Source organism: Anolis carolinensis, chromosome 2 (genome assembly GCF_035594765.1).
Source record: "Anolis carolinensis isolate JA03-04 chromosome 2, rAnoCar3.1.pri, whole genome shotgun sequence".
In the NCBI taxonomy this organism is placed as follows: domain Eukaryota; kingdom Metazoa; phylum Chordata; class Lepidosauria; order Squamata; family Dactyloidae; genus Anolis; species Anolis carolinensis.
The window spans coordinates 189,896,019-189,915,020 of NC_085842.1; the positions used below are offsets into that span (position 1 = coordinate 189,896,019).

The 19,002-nt window shown below is 40.7% G+C and overlaps 1 protein-coding gene across 12 annotated transcripts in view; it reads right to left on the bottom strand.

Annotated features, from left to right (window-relative positions):
• Window positions 1-19,002, bottom strand: part of postn (periostin) — an 83,496-nt gene that overhangs the window by 16,882 nt on the left and 47,612 nt on the right. For 4 of the 12 annotated variants that reach the window (XM_008103840.3, XM_016991167.2, XM_008103837.3 and 1 more), the window contains exons 12-21: window positions 17,980-18,110; window positions 16,456-16,586; window positions 16,015-16,117; window positions 14,681-14,748; window positions 10,036-10,081; window positions 6,769-6,849; window positions 3,534-3,587; window positions 1,932-2,027; window positions 1,101-1,190; window positions 81-161 (exon numbers count right to left, since the gene is read on the bottom strand). In XM_008103840.3, the coding sequence (XP_008102047.1) occupies window positions 81-161; window positions 1,101-1,190; window positions 1,932-2,027; window positions 3,534-3,587; window positions 6,769-6,849; window positions 10,036-10,081; window positions 14,681-14,748; window positions 16,015-16,117; window positions 16,456-16,586; window positions 17,980-18,110 (881 nt within the window). The remainder of the gene's footprint in view (window positions 1-80; window positions 162-1,100; window positions 1,191-1,931; window positions 2,028-3,533; window positions 3,588-6,768; window positions 6,850-10,035; window positions 10,082-14,680; window positions 14,749-16,014; window positions 16,118-16,455; window positions 16,587-17,979; window positions 18,111-19,002) is intronic. The other 8 variants (XM_016991169.2, XM_062971375.1, XM_016991168.2 and 5 more) reach the window with 3 other exon arrangements.

A 19,002-nucleotide genomic window follows, 5' to 3' on the forward strand; every position in this document is an offset into this window, starting at 1 on the left:
TACACTGGTTGACTGCAGCCACTAAAGCAACAAGTATACAGTTCAGTATTTTATTCTTCCTTAGTAAGATGAATACTAACCTTCTTCCAGCAATTTCTTAAGAGTCTCCTCAGCATCTGCCCCATCACCTGTAGTGATGTGGGTATACTTCAGTTCAGGACCTGAAATGAAAAAGAGTGAATGAGATGCATTCACTTGCTAATTCTTAGAAAGTATTCTCCACAATTTTCATTGTCATGTTGTAATTAGCAGAATCTTCTTCTCAGAAACACAGTAATTGTCATGGAGTGTGTGTGTGTGCGGGATAATGAAAGAAGGCCCTGGTAGAAGACTTGCCTTTCATCAGCACTTACAAGCTAGTGAACGCTCAACAGTTGGCTACAGACCCAGAGATTTCAACATACAACATACAGAACATTGAGGTTTGTAAAAGTGAACAGACATATGTTGCAAGAAATATGTAAAGTGCCGTGGTTGTTCAAAGAGAATTTACTACCACATCTCACATGAAAACTGATATTACACAGCTTCATCAGGATGTGGTTATATTATTTGAGTACATTAAACAGTAAACATTTATTTGATGAACAAACAAACAAACAAGATGCACATGAGATGGCAATGATATCTACATATTTGGACCTAAATCAAAATGTTGGTCCCAACTAAATTAGACTCATTAAATGGTAAATCAATACTTATATAAATCCTACTTATTTAATGGGTCTGTCCTAGTTGGGGCTCACGGTCATATTTAAGTCTTTTAAAATAGGGAATAAAATATTTTTCTGCAGTATTTTAATTGCATTACTTAGGCCCCATGTACATTGCCATATAATGCAGTTTGAATTTCATTATATGGCCAGTGTAGAGTCATATAATGCACATTAAACAGCATTGAACTGGATTGTATAAGTCTAATTAGGTCTGAGGTTTCTTCTTTCTTGTAGGATCCTTTCTCGGGAACTCAGATAGCGTCACCAGACTAGAAAAGCTTGGATCTGCTGGTAATAACTAACCCCAAATGGCCCAGAATCAGATGCGAGATCCATATGATTGTTTGTAAAATTTAAACTTCTGTATATTTTGGTATAGTTTACCTTGGATAATTCTTTCTTCTGTCACTTCTTTTTCAGTTACTTCCACTGGAAAGCCGTCAATTATTTTGGTGTATTTTTTAATTTTAGGTTCTAATAAAAATGTTTTTAAACATTAGAGACAAAGAAATTGACAACTGTGTTTTTTAAATTTGGTTGTTTTGATATTTCTCAATGCAGCCAAAGAATCTTTATTTCAAAACTTGGGCCAAAAGGGATAAATGTTAGAAAATGATAGAACTTAACTGTTAAGTGAAGAGCACGAATGATGCCATTTTCATTTACAAGCATGCTAATGTTGCCAAGGCCAAATATTTATAATCTCAAGCTGTGAACATGAGAGAACTTTTAAAACAAATATTTTAAAGATTCATTTTACGCATTCATTGAGTTTTTAGACAGATGTTCAGATTTTGTTTGCAATGTCAATGGCAACAATATTGAGTTTCTCAAGGTATCAGAGACTGAGATTCTTAGAAGTATATTTAATATATTGTAACATGAAAACAATGGAAAGAGTTGCAAAATGGTTTTTCAACATTTCATCTCATGGCAATGATTCAGGAAGCAGATATCAGAGATGTTAAGAGGTAGCAATGTTTCAGCATGCAAAGTGCCACAGGGAGAACATTGTATGTGATTTTGTTTACTGGTATTGATAAGCAAAGCAATGACAATAATAAAGAAATACTGTAGTATAATACACCATTATAAAACATGCAGAAAGCAAATCCAGCACATAACAGAACTTCTCCCTTCGGCCTTGCAAAAATCATCAACAATATTTTCTAAATCATTCTGGTTAGTAATGCCCAACCCGCAAGATATAGTCACCTCCATGAATCACTTTAGATACTGTTTCACCTTCCCTGACCAGCTTAAATTCTGGTTCCCCTTCAATCACTTTGGTGATTTTTGTAATGGATGGCACTGAAAAGCATTGTTGCAAAATTGAAAACTGTGTTACAGACACATGACAAACATATTGACAAATGGTCAAAACATGTGATGCTCTATGTACAAAGAAAATATGTCCAAATAGCATATATTGTTATTAAAGTTCCCCGTACAAAGCTCAATTTGGCAGTCTGGTACTGCCAAATTGAGCTTTGTACGGGGAACTTTAATAACAATATATGCTATTTGGACATATTTTCTTTGTACATAGAGCATCTTGTGTTTGTGTAGATACTATACAAGTATTCTGGGATTTTGTATAGCAAAACATGTGATGGGACAAGCTTCTAAATGTTAACTTCTAACTTCAGGGCCAATCCTACAATTTCTACGTCAATGAAATGCAAGTCTTCAGAGTATTGCAATACCATCATGACACAAATGTGCTTGAAGATCAATACCTAGAATTCATGATATATACATGCATAGGATTGCTGTCTATGATGTAACATTACAGGTACTGCATGAGTAGGAGTAAGGATCTCTGGGTGCTTCCACACAGCCCTAAAATCCATACCGAAACGGGTTAAAATAACCTGTTTTGGCATGTTTTTTTTGTCTACACCCACTCAAATAGAAATGTAAATATAAATGAGAAAGAGCAGAACTCTTAATATGTCCACCCCTTGCTAGCAGAGGATCCATCCAGACAGGCCCAAAATGCAGGGCCTGTCTTGGTTTTTACCAGAGGCATCCAAACTATGCCTTCGGTAAAAACCTCAGACTTTCCTGGGGTGTGTGTTGAAATCAGAATGGCATGAAGCCACTACGAAATCCTCCATTTCCCCTAAATTTTACCCAAAAAGGTCCCTGGCCTGAAAGCCTCTCCTGGCATCCTCCTGGTGTGAGAAAATGATACCTGAGGAATGGGAGGGATGAGGAGGAAAATCCCTTCTCCTCAGTCATTTCAGGCATAATTTTCCTGTGCCAGGACATGCAGAGACCTCCTAGCAGCCAGGGACCTATTTTTCATAAGCTTTAGGGGGAAGTTGTGGGCTGGGGGGAGGAGGTGGCTCCAGTAGCCCCAAATGTGCAGGATGGCTGTGAAACACAACCAGTCAGTCTCCACAGACCCAATACCTTATTAGACCTGGGCCTTTCAGGAAGGCCAGGATCTAATGAGTTTGGAATAAACCAAGGAAACTTTTATTTATTCCGAATTAATTCATTTTTACCGGAGAGCTTTTGCAAATTAGATCAAATAGCAGTAAATCAGGACATATGGGACTTATAGTCATTGGAAGTATCCCTGAAAATTCCTTTTTGAAACTACATCTCCCTCATTATCTCAACAACTGTGAGGCCTTGCTAGGCCATCATTCCCTAGCTGTGTGACTCCCCCAACCCCTTAACATCCCTATTTATGACTTCACCTAAGATTTCTATTAAGAAAATGATTAGTGAAAATAAAAGTGTGTGTGAGGCCAGGATACCACTACAACTCAAATGTGCTCCACTAGTGTTTCTCATTGTACTTACCTTCAATCTCTTTGCGAATGGTGCTACCAACAACTCTTGTTATTGTTTTAACATCTGTGATAGGCAATGATAAAAATATATAGCTTTAGAGAATTATTATTATTATTATAGAATTATGTTTTAGCTTTTAAAGAAAACATTTTAGCTGCAGTAATTTTATTCATTAATCATGTAATTCTAATCATAGCAGGGTGGTGGTGATGGAAATGCAACAGCGGGGAATAGAGCTAGTGCTGTCCTCTTGTTTGGTTAGTCATTCAATGCACTTGAAAACATCTAAGTAGGGGCCATATGACATCTGAGTAGGGGCCTTTGATTTTCAAATCACAAATATCAAAATCCCTAAAAAGTGAAAAGAAGTATGTTTCAAACAGGATATTTAAATGTATGTTGTACTTTTATTTTACCCACTGTATACAGCTGAAGGAAGAAAAAGGAGGCTACACCTTCTTCTGGATGGGACTGCCTGAAGAAGAGCGAAGAATACACAGAGGTGGATTTGCTATCAGAAATGACCTGGTGAAGCACCTGACTGAAGCACCCACTAGCATCTACGAAAGAGTCTCAACCCTCCGAATTACCTTGCCAAAAACCAACAGGCAACCATCATATGTGCCTATGCACCAACACTAGATGCTGACGAAGAGATCAAGGAAAAATTTATTGTCAGCTGGATACCGTCCTATCGGAGATACCTAAGGAGGACAAAATCAACCTCCTGGGGGACTTTAATGCAAGAGTCAGACGGGACTCCGACCTGTGGCCAGTGATCATAGGAAAAGACGGGGTTGGAAACAGCAACTCGAATGGCATCTTGCTATTTGGAGAGCACAACCTTGTCATCACCAACACACTCTTCCACCAGAAAAACAAGCTCAAGACATCATGGAAGAACCCCTGGTCAAAGCACTGGCACCTCTTGGACTATGTAATTACATTTGCCAGAGACCGCCGCGATGTGCTTCTCACAAGAGCCATGACAGGTGCTGATGACTGCTGGACGGACCACAGGTTAATCCGATCCACGATGGCTATCAAGATCGCCCCCAAAAGCAGACTCCGATGAAGAAAAATAAGGCGTAAAATGAACACCCAAGCCCTTCAGGAGCCCTCCAAACAAGCCCTTCTCCAAACAACACTCAAGGATCATCTACCCACAGAACACCCAGAATATGTTGAGGAACATTGGAACAAACTGAAGACCTCCATCATCACAGCCTGCAAAGAAACCATTGGATACCAAACTAAGAAACATCAAGACTGGTTTGGTGATAACGACAAAGAGATCCAACAGCTAATTGATAACAAAAGGAAAGCCTTCCAAACATGGCAGAGAGCCAACTGTGCTGCTAAGAAAAGGATCTATGCCAGTGCAAAAGCTGAGGTCCAAAGAAGGACCAGAGAACTCAAGAACATCTGGTGGACAAAGAAGGCTGAAGATATCCAACACTTTGCAGAAACCCATGATGCTCAGGGATTTTTCAAAGCCACAAAGATCATCTACGGACCAAGAAACCATGGCATACAGCCTCTACGCTCATCAGATGGAACCAAACTTCTGAAGGACAAAACATCAATTGCACTACGTTGGAAAGAGCACTACTGCTGAATTGCAGATCCAATGTGGCCAAAGAGGTTCTCTCACAAATCCCGCAACAACAAACCAGGGATGAGCTTGCAGCACTGCCTAGTTTGGAAGAAGTCAGCAATGCCATCACCCAACAAAAAAACAACAAAGCCAGCGGACCTGATGGGATCCCGGCTGAAATCTTCAAAGAGGGTGGACCTGAGCTGATACAACAACTCCACCAGCTCATTGAAAAAGTGTGGGTGACTGAGAAAATCCCAGAATACTTCAATGATGCCACCATCATCATCCTTTTCAAGAAAGGGGATAGAACAGACTGCGGGAACTATCGTGGTATCTCCCTTCTAACCTCTGCTGGGAAAATCCTCACAAGAATCCTTGCAAACCACCTTCTCCCTGTTTCAGAAGACACCCTCCCAGAATCCCAGAATCCCAGAATGGCTTCCGCCCCTCCAGAGGAACAGTGGACATGATCTTCACTGCACGACAGCTCCAAGAAAAATGCAGGGAACAAAACCAACCTCTGTACATGGCATTCATTGACCTTGCAAAGGCATTCGACACAGTGAATCGCAGCGCTCTCTGGACCATCCTCCAAAAAATCGGGTGCCTTGAAAAATTTGTGAACATCCTGTGGCTCCTCCATGATGACATGATGGCAACAGACTTGGACAGCAACGGCTCCCAAAGTGACCCATTTAAGGTGAAATCAGGTGTCAAGCAGGGATGTGTTATTGCCCCTACCTTATTTTCCATCTTCATCGCTATGATACTTCACCTTGTTGATGGGAAGCTTCCCACCGGAGTGGAACTCATCTATCAGACAGATGGCAAGCTATTTAACCTCAGCAGACTGAAAGCCAAAACCAAGGTCACCACAACATCTATGATAGAACTCCAATATGCCGATGACAAGGTAGTCTATGCACACTCAGAAGAAGACCTACAAGCCACTCTAAACACCTTTGCAGAAGCATACGAGAAGTTCGGGCTCTCATTGAACATCGAGAAAACCAAAGTGCTCTTCCAACAGGCACCAGCCAATCCCTCTGCAATGCCAGGAATACAACTTAATGGTGTAACATTAGAAAACGCTGTGGCAAGCAGTGCTGCGGAGTTTGAAGAGGCACAAATGGAAGGCTTAAGGGAGAAATGTGCCAAGAGGAAGGCCCATCAAGCCAACCCTGACCAGGACCGCCTTCCACATGGAAACTGATGTCCTCACTGCGGGAGAACATGCAGACCAAGAATAGGTCTCTTCAGCCACCTAAGAACCCACCCTCAAGACCCCATGACTGGAAGACCATCATCCTCGAACTACGAGGGATCACCTAAGTAAGTGTCTGTATACTTGCTGTGGCTTTTTGTGCCCTAGCAACAAACATGGAGAAACAAACAAGGAGTTGGAGCTAGGAAGATCTCAAGACACTAGTGAGGTTACCTTCTCAATTCCTCAGTACATTTCTTGTCAGTCATTGCAATCATTGCTGTAATTGTAGTAATCTTTTCATTAGTTTTACCACATTTCTTACACTTGTTAACAGTTAGTCTTACAATAAACTGTAGATGCTTATAGCTACTTAATTACATTTTAATCCTATTGTGTTTACTATCCTTCTTGCTACTTCATCAGATCAACCATTTTACCTTCATTTCCAAGAATGGGTTCAAAGCTGCCTTCAATTACTTTAATCTTTGGATCTACAACTTTAGTAATAATGCGGGTGGCTGAAAGAATAAAAGAAATAGTGCAAATTAGCAAACATATAAGTTTTTGAAAAAAATTTAAATTCATCATTTGTTTTGAATTTGCCATCAATAACACTATTTTATTTTTTTATTTTATGTCAAAACATTGCATTAATAAATAAGTATAAAACTAATAAAATAGAGGGAACACAAGCAGCTGAATAATTGTAGACCAAAAACTGGCAACAGCAACTGCAATAACACTATGTAAATGTTATTTCCTAATTGGTTCTATCATAAAAACATAGAAAAAGTTTATTAAACTGCAAAAACTATAGCAAATTTTTCTATAGTTTTTCAATGAATTTTCAATGAATATCTCATATTCTCAACCAATTCAACATAATTTGTGGCAGCCGCAAAAATGAAGTTTCTGGAGTATAACAACCACTTTCACACAATTTAACAGGAAATAACACTTTTAAACCAGGAACAGAAATGTTTTTAGGATTTTGTAACATTGTGTAATCAAAGATAATTTCCCTGTCTTATATACATATTTCTATCACCAACACTGTGATTGTATCTTCATTTTATAAATGTAAAGCATTTTATTTAGTTTATTTTATTTATTTTGTTTTATATCCCGCCCTCCCTCCCTCATTGAGGGACTCAGAGCAGCTATCATATGGCACAATTCAATGCCATTCAATGATCCATCTCACATTCAAACAAAAAAAATCAATACATATAAAATCTATAATACTCCTTTAACAACAACACTACATGGTAAACATTATAAAACTAACTATAATTAAAATTCAAAATAGCTTCTATCTCATTTCCATTTTCCACATCCATTGCACCTAACCCAGTTGACTATTGTCATCCACAGAAAATATTTTATCTGATATCTAAAGGACTACAGGTAAGGTGCCATTCTGATATCTGGAGAGAGTTTCAGAGCTGAAGAGCCACTTTTGAGAAGGCCCTCTCTTTCATTCCCACCAGCCGCACATGCGACAAGGGTGGGACCGAGAGTCGGGCCTCCCCTGCCAATCGAAAGGCTTGGGCTGGTTCATATCGGGAGATGCGGTTGGATAGGTAGGTTTTTATTTATTTATTTATTTACATCATTTATATTCCGCCCTTCTCACCCCGAAGGGGACTCAGGGCGGATCACATTACACATATTAGGCAAACATTCAATGCCTTTTTAACACAGGACAAAGACAAACAAACATAGCTCCTAGCGGGCCTCGAACTCATGACCTCCTGGTCAGTGACTCATTGCTCTCCCGTCTGCGCCACTGAACTGTTCAGAGCTTTAAAGGTTAAAACCAGCACCTTGAATAGTGCCCAGAAGTACACTGGTAGCCAGTGGAGCTGCCATAACAAGGGGATTATTCACTTCCTATATGGCGCTCCAGTGAGCAATCTGGTTGCAGATCTTTGTATCAGCTGCAGCTTTCAAATGGTCTTCAAGGACAGCCCTACGAAAAGCTCATTACAATAATCCAGTCTGGATGTGACAAGGTCATGGACCATGATGGCCAGATCAGACTTCTCAAAGTACGGGCACAAGTTTTAATTGTGCAAATGCTCCTCTGGCCACTGTCAACACCTGAGGTTCCAGGGTCAGTGATGAGTCCAGAAGAACATCCAAACTGCAAACATGCATCTTCAGGGGGAGTGTAACCCCATCTTACACAGCTGTAACCCTACATCCTGATTGGCCTTCCGACTGACTAGGAGGACCTCTGTCTTGTCAGGATTGAGTTTCAGTTTGTTCGCCCTCATCCAGTCCATTACTGTTATCAGGCACTGGTTCAGGATTGTGATGGCTTCCTTGGAATTGGGTGGAAAAGAGTAGTAAAATTGGGTGTCATCTGCATAGAGGTGGCACTGCACTCCAAAACTCCAGATGATTTCACCCATCAGCTTCATTTAGACGTTAAAGGGCATTGGGGGATAGAACAGATCCCTGAGGAACCCCACAGGACAAAGGCCAGGTGTTCGAACAGGAGTCCCCCAGCACTACCTTCTGGGATCAGCCCTCCAAGAAGGACTGGGGCCACTGCAAAACAGTGCCCCCTAGCCCTATCTCGGTGAGTCGGCCCAGGAGGATACCATGATCGATGGTATCGAAAGCTGCTGAGATGCTGAAGACAATCAACAGGGACACACTCCCCCTGTCAAGCTGGCTGCAGAGGTTATCCACCAAGGTGACCAAAGCCATTTTAATCCCATGGCCAGGCCTGAAGCCGGACTGCTATGGATTTAAATCATTTGTTTCTTCCAAGAATCCCTGGAGTTGCGAAGCCACCACACATTCCAGAACCTTGCCCAAAAAGGAGAGATTTGATACTGGCCAATAATTGTTCAGTTGGGTGGAATCCAGTGATTGTTTTTTAAAACAATGGTCTTACAACTGCCTTTTTCAGGCTTGCTGGAATTTTACCTTCTCTTGCATTCACCACCACCTTCACCCACTCTGTCAGTCCCCTCTGGTTCTTTTGATCAGTCAGGGACATTGAAGTCCCCCAGCACTATTAGCCAGTGGGACTCCAATGCCAGGCTAGCTCAGGCAGAGATACTGTTGAGAAGCGGAGTGGACAGTGCACCAACAGTATCCCTATTCTGTTCCAGTCACGCACCCTGAGGTAGACACATTCAAATGAGGTTGAATGTTGAATGATGGGGCACCTAGTCAGGGAGATGGAATCTCGATAGACCACTCCACCTCCCTGCCCCTGAGGTCTAGCCTGCTGCTGCACTGAGAAATCTGATGGACAGTTGGGTAAGATTGACTCCCCCAGCTTCGTTCAGCCAGGTCCCAATGCCAGGTTGCATGCTCATCCCGGATTAGGTCCTGGATGATAGTTGTCAAACAGCTTACAGACCTGGCATTCAGCAACAGCATTTTCAACCCAGAGGGACTCCTGAGTTGTCAGAGTGGACAAACATTAGCTTGCCTAATTAAGTTCTGTATAGCATATGTAAGTATATGCAATTTTCAAGATGCATAGATTTTGAATACCTTTAAGATTCCACTTTAAAAAATATTTAAAGTGACTACCCCATAAGGCAAATGTTCAGTTCCTTAGCAGTTTTTTGACCATCCTAATAACCTGTGGAGTCCACTGAATTTCACAACATTGTCATCCAGTTGCATACCCAAAATTCTGATTGTTTACCTTGTATTATAACTTTTAAAGTACTTACTGTAAAATGTCATTGGGATCTCTTTGAATGTGCTACCTCGGACAAACTGGGTGGGGAAAGAGAAAAAGAAGACTTTAATTCAGTATACACAAACTAGAAACTGGAAAATAAAAATATCTGAGTTGCAATTCATTAGGTGACTTATCTTCTGATATTTGAAAGTATATAATTGTTTTTATTGTCATCATCTTTCCCCCCTCAAAAACAAGAATTGGTAACACCTTTATTAGACCATTAAAATATTTTAAAAGGTAAAATTTTCAAATTCTCAAGGACTCTTCATCAGATTATGTGTGGGAAGAGAAAATGAAAATTCAAAAAATCTTAGCTAGACATTGGTTAGAAACAATTGGCTCTATTCCTCTAGATTAATTTAGGTGCTACCATCTTACACTATAGGGAAGGAATGGTTGCTTACCAGTAACCGTGTTTTTCTGAGTGGTCAACTGTGAAGTCTACACATATGGTAATTATTGAACCTCCGCAGCAGTGTTGGAACCTTTAACAGGTGCTCTAAAGCACTATGGCTATGTCCATGGGTGCCATGTGCATAGCCCAAGTGGCTGCCGTGCGTATGTCTTCTAAGGACACACCTTGGTTGAATGCTATAGAGGCTGCTACAACGCTAGTGGAGTGGCCTTTGATGTGAAGCGGCAGCTCCTTGCCTGCCATCTGGTAGGCCAGTCTGATTGTGGCAACCACCCATGCAGATAGATATTGGGTGGATATTGGGAAGCCCCTGGGGTATTTCAGAAAGAGTTTGGGTGATTTCCGGAAACTTTGGTCCTGTCCAGATAAAAAGCTAGCATCCTGCGGGCGTCTAGGAGATTGAGGGAGCACCCCAGTAGCATAAACAGATTTTGAAAAAATGCAGGCAGGAAAAAATGCTGGACAATTGGGTCTTGGAAGAATGAAGAGTTTTTGTGTCTCCTTCTGTAGGCTGAAATCGCAGCAAGATAGCATTTCATGGATGATAGTGGTAGGCCTGAGCTTGTGAGTGAGGTGAGAAACTCAAGAAGGACCAGTGTAGGTGCTAGTAATGGATTGGCACCCTGTTGGCATGCAAACTCAAAAATTAGGCTCAAAACCCACTTCTCTGTGGTAATCTCATGCCATGCCTTAGCGAACTCTGCCAGGTGGGCTCCAAACTGAATACTGGTTTGCGGGTCATTGGGGGTGGTGTGTTATCTCCCCCTACCCTGGTGGCGTGAGTATGTCGATGCTGACTGCCTTGCTGGTGGTGGCTGTGCAGGCTGCGGGAACTGCCTGGTGCCTGTAGCATAAGTCCTTTGATTGTATGATGTGGAAGGCGTCCATCTGTCTCTGGGCTGATAAGTTCCCTGGGAGGAAAAACTGTATTTGTAAGCAGTTTGCTTCATATCTTAAGTGTGTTTAAGCTGTGTATTGGTTTCCAGATTGAATAAGCCATTATCGTGTACTCTCTGCCAGCACATTGCTATCTTTCGAGAGGGTAGAGGCACAGAGCCATGCATGCCGGCGGATTGCTGTCGCCATTGCGAACATCCGCCTGGCGACATTGGCAGTATGTTTTCCCATGTCCTTTTCTGCTCTTATGCTAGGGCTTCTTGTTTGCATGCTTTTGCAAATGTCTGATGCATAGAGCAGCGCTTTAAGATGAGTCTCCTTGTTTTTCCTAGCCTGCGGTGTGAATGCCAGGCAGGTTGTACATGTCTTTACTCATTGTGCCTCACCCAGGCAGAAGAGACACTTGTCCTGCTCATCTGTATCTGAGAGTTTTCCTTCATAAGATACATATTTTAAAAAAACTGAAGTAGACATACCATAATCAAAAGATTGTAACAAGGTAGGATATCGGAGCTTACGAGAGCCAGACAGTTCGAGGTCAATACCAGAATGAGTAACCAAAGGTAGGTTTGTAGGTAAGTTGAAGGTACGTTTGTAGAGTAAGTTTGAAGGTAAGTTTGTAAGGTAAGTTTGGAAGTAAGAGAACTACTTAAATGCTGCTGCTAGGCAATGGAAAAAAGGAACTGAGGCTACATCCCCTCCCATCACCTATATGCCTTTTGGATAAGGTGGGTGGAGCCATAGCCATAGTGCTTTAGAACACCTGTTAAAGGTTCCGACACTGCTGCGTGGGGGCAATAACTACCATATGTGTGATTTCATAGAGACCACAAAAGAGAAGAGATAGCTTACCACACAAGGGAGATTGCACTACATGTCTAACTGTTTACCTTTACCTTTAACCTAATTGCTTTTTCCTTGTTGCCCATCTAAATTGAATCCCTACCTTCTATGTAGTTTCTGTGTCTCACACATATGGTCACTGTGCCTCAGCAACCTGTTCTTGGCAAAAAACCCCCAAAACTTTCTGGCAGGAAATCTTCACCTTCTCAATGTGTATAATTCCTTCTCATTTTACCCTGACCCCTTTACTCTGGTGTAGAAATCACCATGTTTCCTGACACCACTGGTCCCAAATAGCAATAGCAGCTATGTCCTTCAAATAACGGAACCAGAGTTATTGGCAGCCCTTTATATAGAGGTATGTGTGTGCTTCAGGCATGTGTGATCCATGAAAAAAATGGTTCTAAACTTGCTTCGAAAGTAGGGGGCGCTGTCGCTTCATTTCTAAAGTCATTTTCGAATTTTGAAGCAAAAAATTCAAAACTTCACGAAAATTCAGAATATTCGTAATTACTTCGTTAATGGTAGACGTTCATGAGCAATTGCGAAAAACTGCACTGAGGGGGGAAATTTAGAGGACTCTCCCACCCTCATTTTTGAGCTATCCTGATCAAAATTACTACAGTGGTAGAACACATTTACCACTGCTAGCTCACCAAATTTCCCTTATCCTCTGATTTTTGGCAAATTTTCATAGCTTTTATAAAACATTTTTTTAATAATTGCAAAAATCTGTTCCTGGTTTGAAAGTCTTATTTCCTGTTTCATTGGGTTGTCTTGACTTTGAAAGTCCTTGTTTTACTTCAGAAACTTTGTTTTTGTGGCTAAAACTATGTTAAATTGGTGGGCAGTGGACACCCAGCAAACCATAATGTGCTATCATAGCACCATGTCCTTTGCGCAAAGACAAAGTTCTGGCAGTGTAATAAAGTTTTCCCATGTTTTTGTGACAGAACCAATCAGGAAGTGACAGTTATCAACCAGGAACAGAAATCATAGCACACCATCAAACCACTTGGGAGTTGCAGTGCCTTCAGGAGGCCAATCAATCAAACAAACACACAAAGCAAAGCAAATAGAGGCAGGCAGGGCCTTGTTTGAACCCAGAGAAAGAGATTTTGTTGGATGTCCCATGCTGAAGGAACCCAGCTAATTTGGGTTCTGAGAGCAATGGGAGTTGCAATCAATCCAACAACCCAACACACACAAAGCGAGACAGACAAGGGCTTGGTTTGAACCCAGAATAAGCCTTGGAGTGCCTTGAGGAAGCCTGGCCAAGGCCACAAACACAAAACAAATAAGCCCTTTCCCCTACCACCCCCTCTTTTAATCCAAAAAGAAACAGCTTCTTGTAGCTGCTTGCAATGCTTAATGCTTATTTTTTTTAAAAAAAATGTGTTACTAGTTTCACCCTCCCAGTCCCAACCCCCACCTTTTTTAAAATCAAAAATAAAATGTGCCTTTACTTCTCCTGCTTCTTGATTTTTAATTTTTTAAAAGAAAAAGGACCCCTTTCCCACCCTTTTCTTCTTCTTTCAATGGCTTCTTTCATGGCCCCAATTCAGGCCAGGCAGCCAAGGCAATGGCGCAGCAAAAGAGAAAGATCAGCCACCCACTGCAAACCCAAAGCTAACCTGCCTCCCTCTCCGACCTCCCAGCCCTGAATGAAGCCTCGTGGCTTGCACAGGCACTTTTCAGGGAAGACGTCCAAGCCCCCTTACATAAATGTGCACTGCGATTGGTCAGGGAGGCAAACCCAGGCTAGGCTGCACCTCCCTTAAAACCAAGTTTTACTGCTTCAAAAATACATGGCTTTATTTCCGATCAAATTATGAGCCCATTACAAAAATGGGCTCAGATGCTTTGAAATCATGGGCTAGATCCGATGCAATAACCCACGTCAGAACCCCATTCACAACTCGGAATACATACGATTGTATTCCGAGTTACGACAATTCTGATAAGTTCGCCCATGCCTAGTGTGCATGTATCTGTGTGCACATGCATGAGTATCAAGTTGCCTGTTGACTTAGCGTGACTTCCACAGGATTTTCTTTGACAAGAAATATAGCCCATAACATTTGGTACATATTCATTGGTGGTCACATATCCAAATACTAATTAGGATTGTCCTTGCTTAGCTTCCAATATCAAATCGGATTTGGTGCCTTCAGTGTTTTTAGCTCCTGCACTTTAAAGAGAAAAGGAAAACAAATTATTCTCTGCCCACTGAGGTGAGATCTGAACTAACACATCAATCTGACTTTTTAGATCTGCAGACTTTTCCTTGGGACTTTAAGTATGGATCCTGTGGCTTCAACATCTAGCCAGAAAGATTTTAGCACTTTTGTTTCTATTCCCCCACATCAAGCTTCTGTTTGAAGACTGTTAACTGCCCAAAACAGGAGATGCTGTGGGGAAAGCCCACCAGTATGGCCCACTTTGCTTTTATCTCAAAACAATGAAACAATCGCACCTTGATCTGAATGTACTTAATCAGCTTTTTGAGAATTGCGAGGAGTTGATCATTTCCAACCGGCATATCTAAAATAAAAAATAGATTAAAATAGATTAAAAACCATAATGCTTTTATTTTTGTAAACTGTTTTGAAAAGTGGGATAAAATAATTCTAAGACATGCTCCTTCCCTCCCTCTCACACACATAGATTATTCTTTGAATCTTTTTTTTATTCTCCATATTTCTCCGCAAATGATCCTTAATATGCAATTTCCAGATTCACTTCACACTGAAAATTAGCAAAACATTGTGGCTTCCTCATCTATGCAAATCAAATATACTAAAAGATGGGGAAGAGGTTATTCAGGCAGAATACATTTCCTTATTATAAATATTTGCTCCATGAAGTACAAAAAGTAAGCTAGAATGGTTCGTCTTTTATATTTAAAAAAGGCTTTGGCAATAATGCCAACATACATATACATTCACAGGGTGTGTTTAAACAGCAAGCACATAATATGTTGCTACAGTTCATCATTTGTCAAGTTGCAGTTTTCAAGTTTCCATGATGGTGATAGTTAGCTGGCAACATATTTAAGGGCCCATCCAGACAAGCCCATATCCTGGCACCTGTCTCGATTTGTCTGGTTCCTGGAACTCAAAAGACAGTGAGGGTGCCCACCCATTCCCCCCAATTTAACTCTAAAAGTAAAGTTAAAAGTACCCTCCTCACCTCCCCTCTCTTGGCATTGTCATTTCCTTGAGTAAGAAGACGGCAAGGAGGGAACTTATGGTGGCCAAGTACTTTTTATTTTACTTTTAGGGGTAAATTGGGTGGCTTCAGGGTGGCTGCATGCCATCCCGATTTTAATTGGGATGGTATGTAGCCCCCCCCTCAAACCTAAGGGTTTTTTTGGCTGATATGGGGACTGAAATCTGTGCCAATGTGGGGTTTTTAAACCCACTTTGACACAGATTTTAGTCCAGCCTGGAAGCACCCTATGCCACTTTCCCATACTGCCATACTTCTAAAATTTCTGAATATTTCTGCAACTGATGCTGTTGTTAATTACCTGTATAGACCTGATGGGAGACAACTATAGTGCATCGGGGGGGGGGGGGGGGAGTCCCAAGAGAAACACTGGCTATTTGAGAACTACATTCCTAAAACAATGCAACTCAGAGGTTCAAGATAACAAGTACTTTGTTGACCTACCCCTCATAAAGACCAACATTATGGATGAGTGATAAAAGTCAACTTTCTTGATAGCCAGATGCTACAGAAAACCAGATTATCTTTCATAAAGCACTTTACCAAAATATTTTATGAATATAATAATTCAGAACCCACCTGCAGGATACAGAAGTTTGTCTATGACGTGAATTACACCATTGGTTGCCATGAGATCAGATTCTTTTGATTTCAGTTCATTCACCAGGAGACTGTCATTTACCTAAGGATTAAGCAACCAAGATGAAAAGAAGAAAATAGAACATTATAACATTTAAATAATAATTGTCATAATCTCTAATAGAGTTGAATCATGCTTTTTCATAATGTCCAATATTTCATGTCGTTAAGTCTCCATCATAAAATGAATTTGGATGTTATTACAAGTAATGTTAAATAAAGTGAAAAGGAAACTAATAAAATTTTTGGAGGGTTTTTTGAACTACCCAAAGTGTGGAATGCTCTCCATTTAGTTTTTCAGACTACAAATTTTAAGAGGAGGAGGGGGAGGAGAAATGGGAAATGTGATAATATTTTCAAAAATTTACTTTCACTACTCACCACTTTTAAGTACAGTTTGCCACCCTGAATAGTTTTGAGAATGTTGGTTACACCAGGTTCAAATCCACTTCCAATGAAAACTCCCCGAGTCAGATGATAAAGCAGAATATTCCGGAGAGCATTTTGGTCCCCTGGTAAAGAGAAAGGACAGCATAAATCCTGATGCATGAATAATTTATCAAGCCCAATATCTTGTTTTCATGAACAAATGCTACAGAGAACTTGTTATCCTCCTTCCCATATCTCTATATATGCAAAGAGTGAATCAGAAGTCAGGCTCAACAATCTCTAACAAGATTAAGGAATCTTTTCACCAAAAGGAAAATTACACTATTATAATTAACAAGATAGATATGATCTTTTAAATTTGATGAAAACTGTTTTTTGATGTGTATGTTTATATTGTAAGCCGCCCTGAGTCCCCTGATGGGTGAGAAGGGCGGGGTAGAAGTGATGTAATAAAATAAATAAATAAATCTCTGATAGGTTTTGCAGTTCCTCAGAGGTACAGTAATGTGCTATTAATCCAAGAAATTACAGCTATAAATTGTATCTGGGATTCATAACATCTACACATGGGAGAAGTGCATAAATTCCACTTTAGATGTTATTCTAGAAGTATGAACAAAATTAGAAGTATGATTCCTTTGGAAAGAAAATGTTAAGATCCTATTTGCAGCATTTGTGCAAATAAAACTTTGCTGAGGCCTGCGTATACAGGTAAGAAATAGCTCAACTGCATCCACATGGCTTGCAGTGAGAAACATAGGCCTCTTCTACACTGCCATATAATCCAGTTCAAAGTAGATAATTTGGAATTTATATGGCAATGTAGAAGGGGCCATAATTAAGGTGAGCGTACAAGGGTGGGAAGGACTCTTCTCCAGTTATTGCATTATTTGTAACTATTGCTCCAGAAGGGCAAAGAATGGTGCCAGGATTGTTATCCCATTAAAACAGTGGTTCCAAACTTTTGGTCCTCCAGGTATTTTGGACTTCTGCTCCCATAATTTCTAACAGCTGGTAAGATAGCTGGGATTTCTGGGAGCTGAAGTCCAAAACAACTGGAGGACCAAAGCCTGGGAACCACTGCAGTAAAAGGACTGCTGTCTTAAGGGATATTCACTTCACAAACACTTGAAAAGCTTCTTTCTAGCTTTGGAAGAGTCAATACATCCCCAACACTCCTCTCTCAGCAGAAGGAACTGTCTCCCAGAATTTGCAGGATGCATTTCCTAAAGCAAAACAGAAGTGCTGAAGAGTTCTGCAGCATCAATTTACTTCTTAAGTAGAGTTCAGGACCCTTCCACACACTAGAGCACTTCAAAAAGAAGCAGACCTCCAGTTTTGTTTTTGGCATTTCATATGGCAATTACTGGTTCTTTGGGATAGAGAACTGGCCCCTTTACCCCCAAACAGGTGCAGCATTTTGGATAATTCTTCCTTCAAATGTGTCCAAAATCAGGAGTGACAGGAGTTATCAGCTACCATAGCCTGTCACAAATTCTGTTACAATGTACTTACTCATCAGAGTCTGTTTCTCTTGTTCCGTCAAGCCTTTAAAAGCATCATTTGTTGGGACAAACAAAGTCCAGTCACCGGGTTGGGACAGAACTTCTTCTAAGTTTGCAGCTTCTACTAGGCTGAGGAATATGCTGGGAAGGAAAATAATGTATGAAACAAAGCCACTACATAGTTATGAAAATGTGACATGTTCAAAGAAAGCTGCATGTGGATACGTGTTGTAGCTCCCTTTGGTTGGACTAAGAAGTAATGGATTTAAATAAATGGGTCAGTGTTCCTTGATATCTGCTTTCCACAAACTGGCACCCTCCAGATATTTTGGACTACAACTCTAATAATTCATGATTTTTTTTATCATGTCAGAAGTGACTTGAGAACGTACTGCAAATGATGATGACTAGCCATACCGATTTGAGCAGATGGGAGCCACAGCTAAACTTTTGGAGGGCATTACTTGGGAAACTATCTGAGTAAGGTCCCAACAATGTTATGAAATGGAATATGTGTCTGAGCAGGCATGCATAGGATTCATAGGATTGCCCTGCATGCCAGTACTGCAGTTCAGTACAAGCATCAATCAAAACAATTAAAGCCAGTCTGTTATTTTCTGTCCTCTGCAGCAAAAGCTAGATACACTTCCCCAGTGAGAATATTTTTATTAATTAGTTATTTTATGCCTTTCTATTATTGTTGTTGTTGTTGTTTGCCTCCAGGTTGTTCCTGATTTATGACAACCGGAAGGCGAATAGTTTTTCTTGTCAAGGAGGGTTGCCTTTGCCTTCCTGTGAGGCAACCTAGTGGATTCTGATGTCCAAGCAATTATTTGAGATCTGGTTTTCAGAGTTGTCCAATTACTACACCACATTGTTTCTCTCTTTATACTTATATTTATAATACCCTATGCACTAAATCCCATTGTCCCTTGATTCTATGGTTTTAAACAACTACTGTCCAATATCCAATCTCCCCTTTTTAGGGCAAGGCTCTGGAGTAGGTGGTTGCTGTGCAGCTCCAGGGATTCCC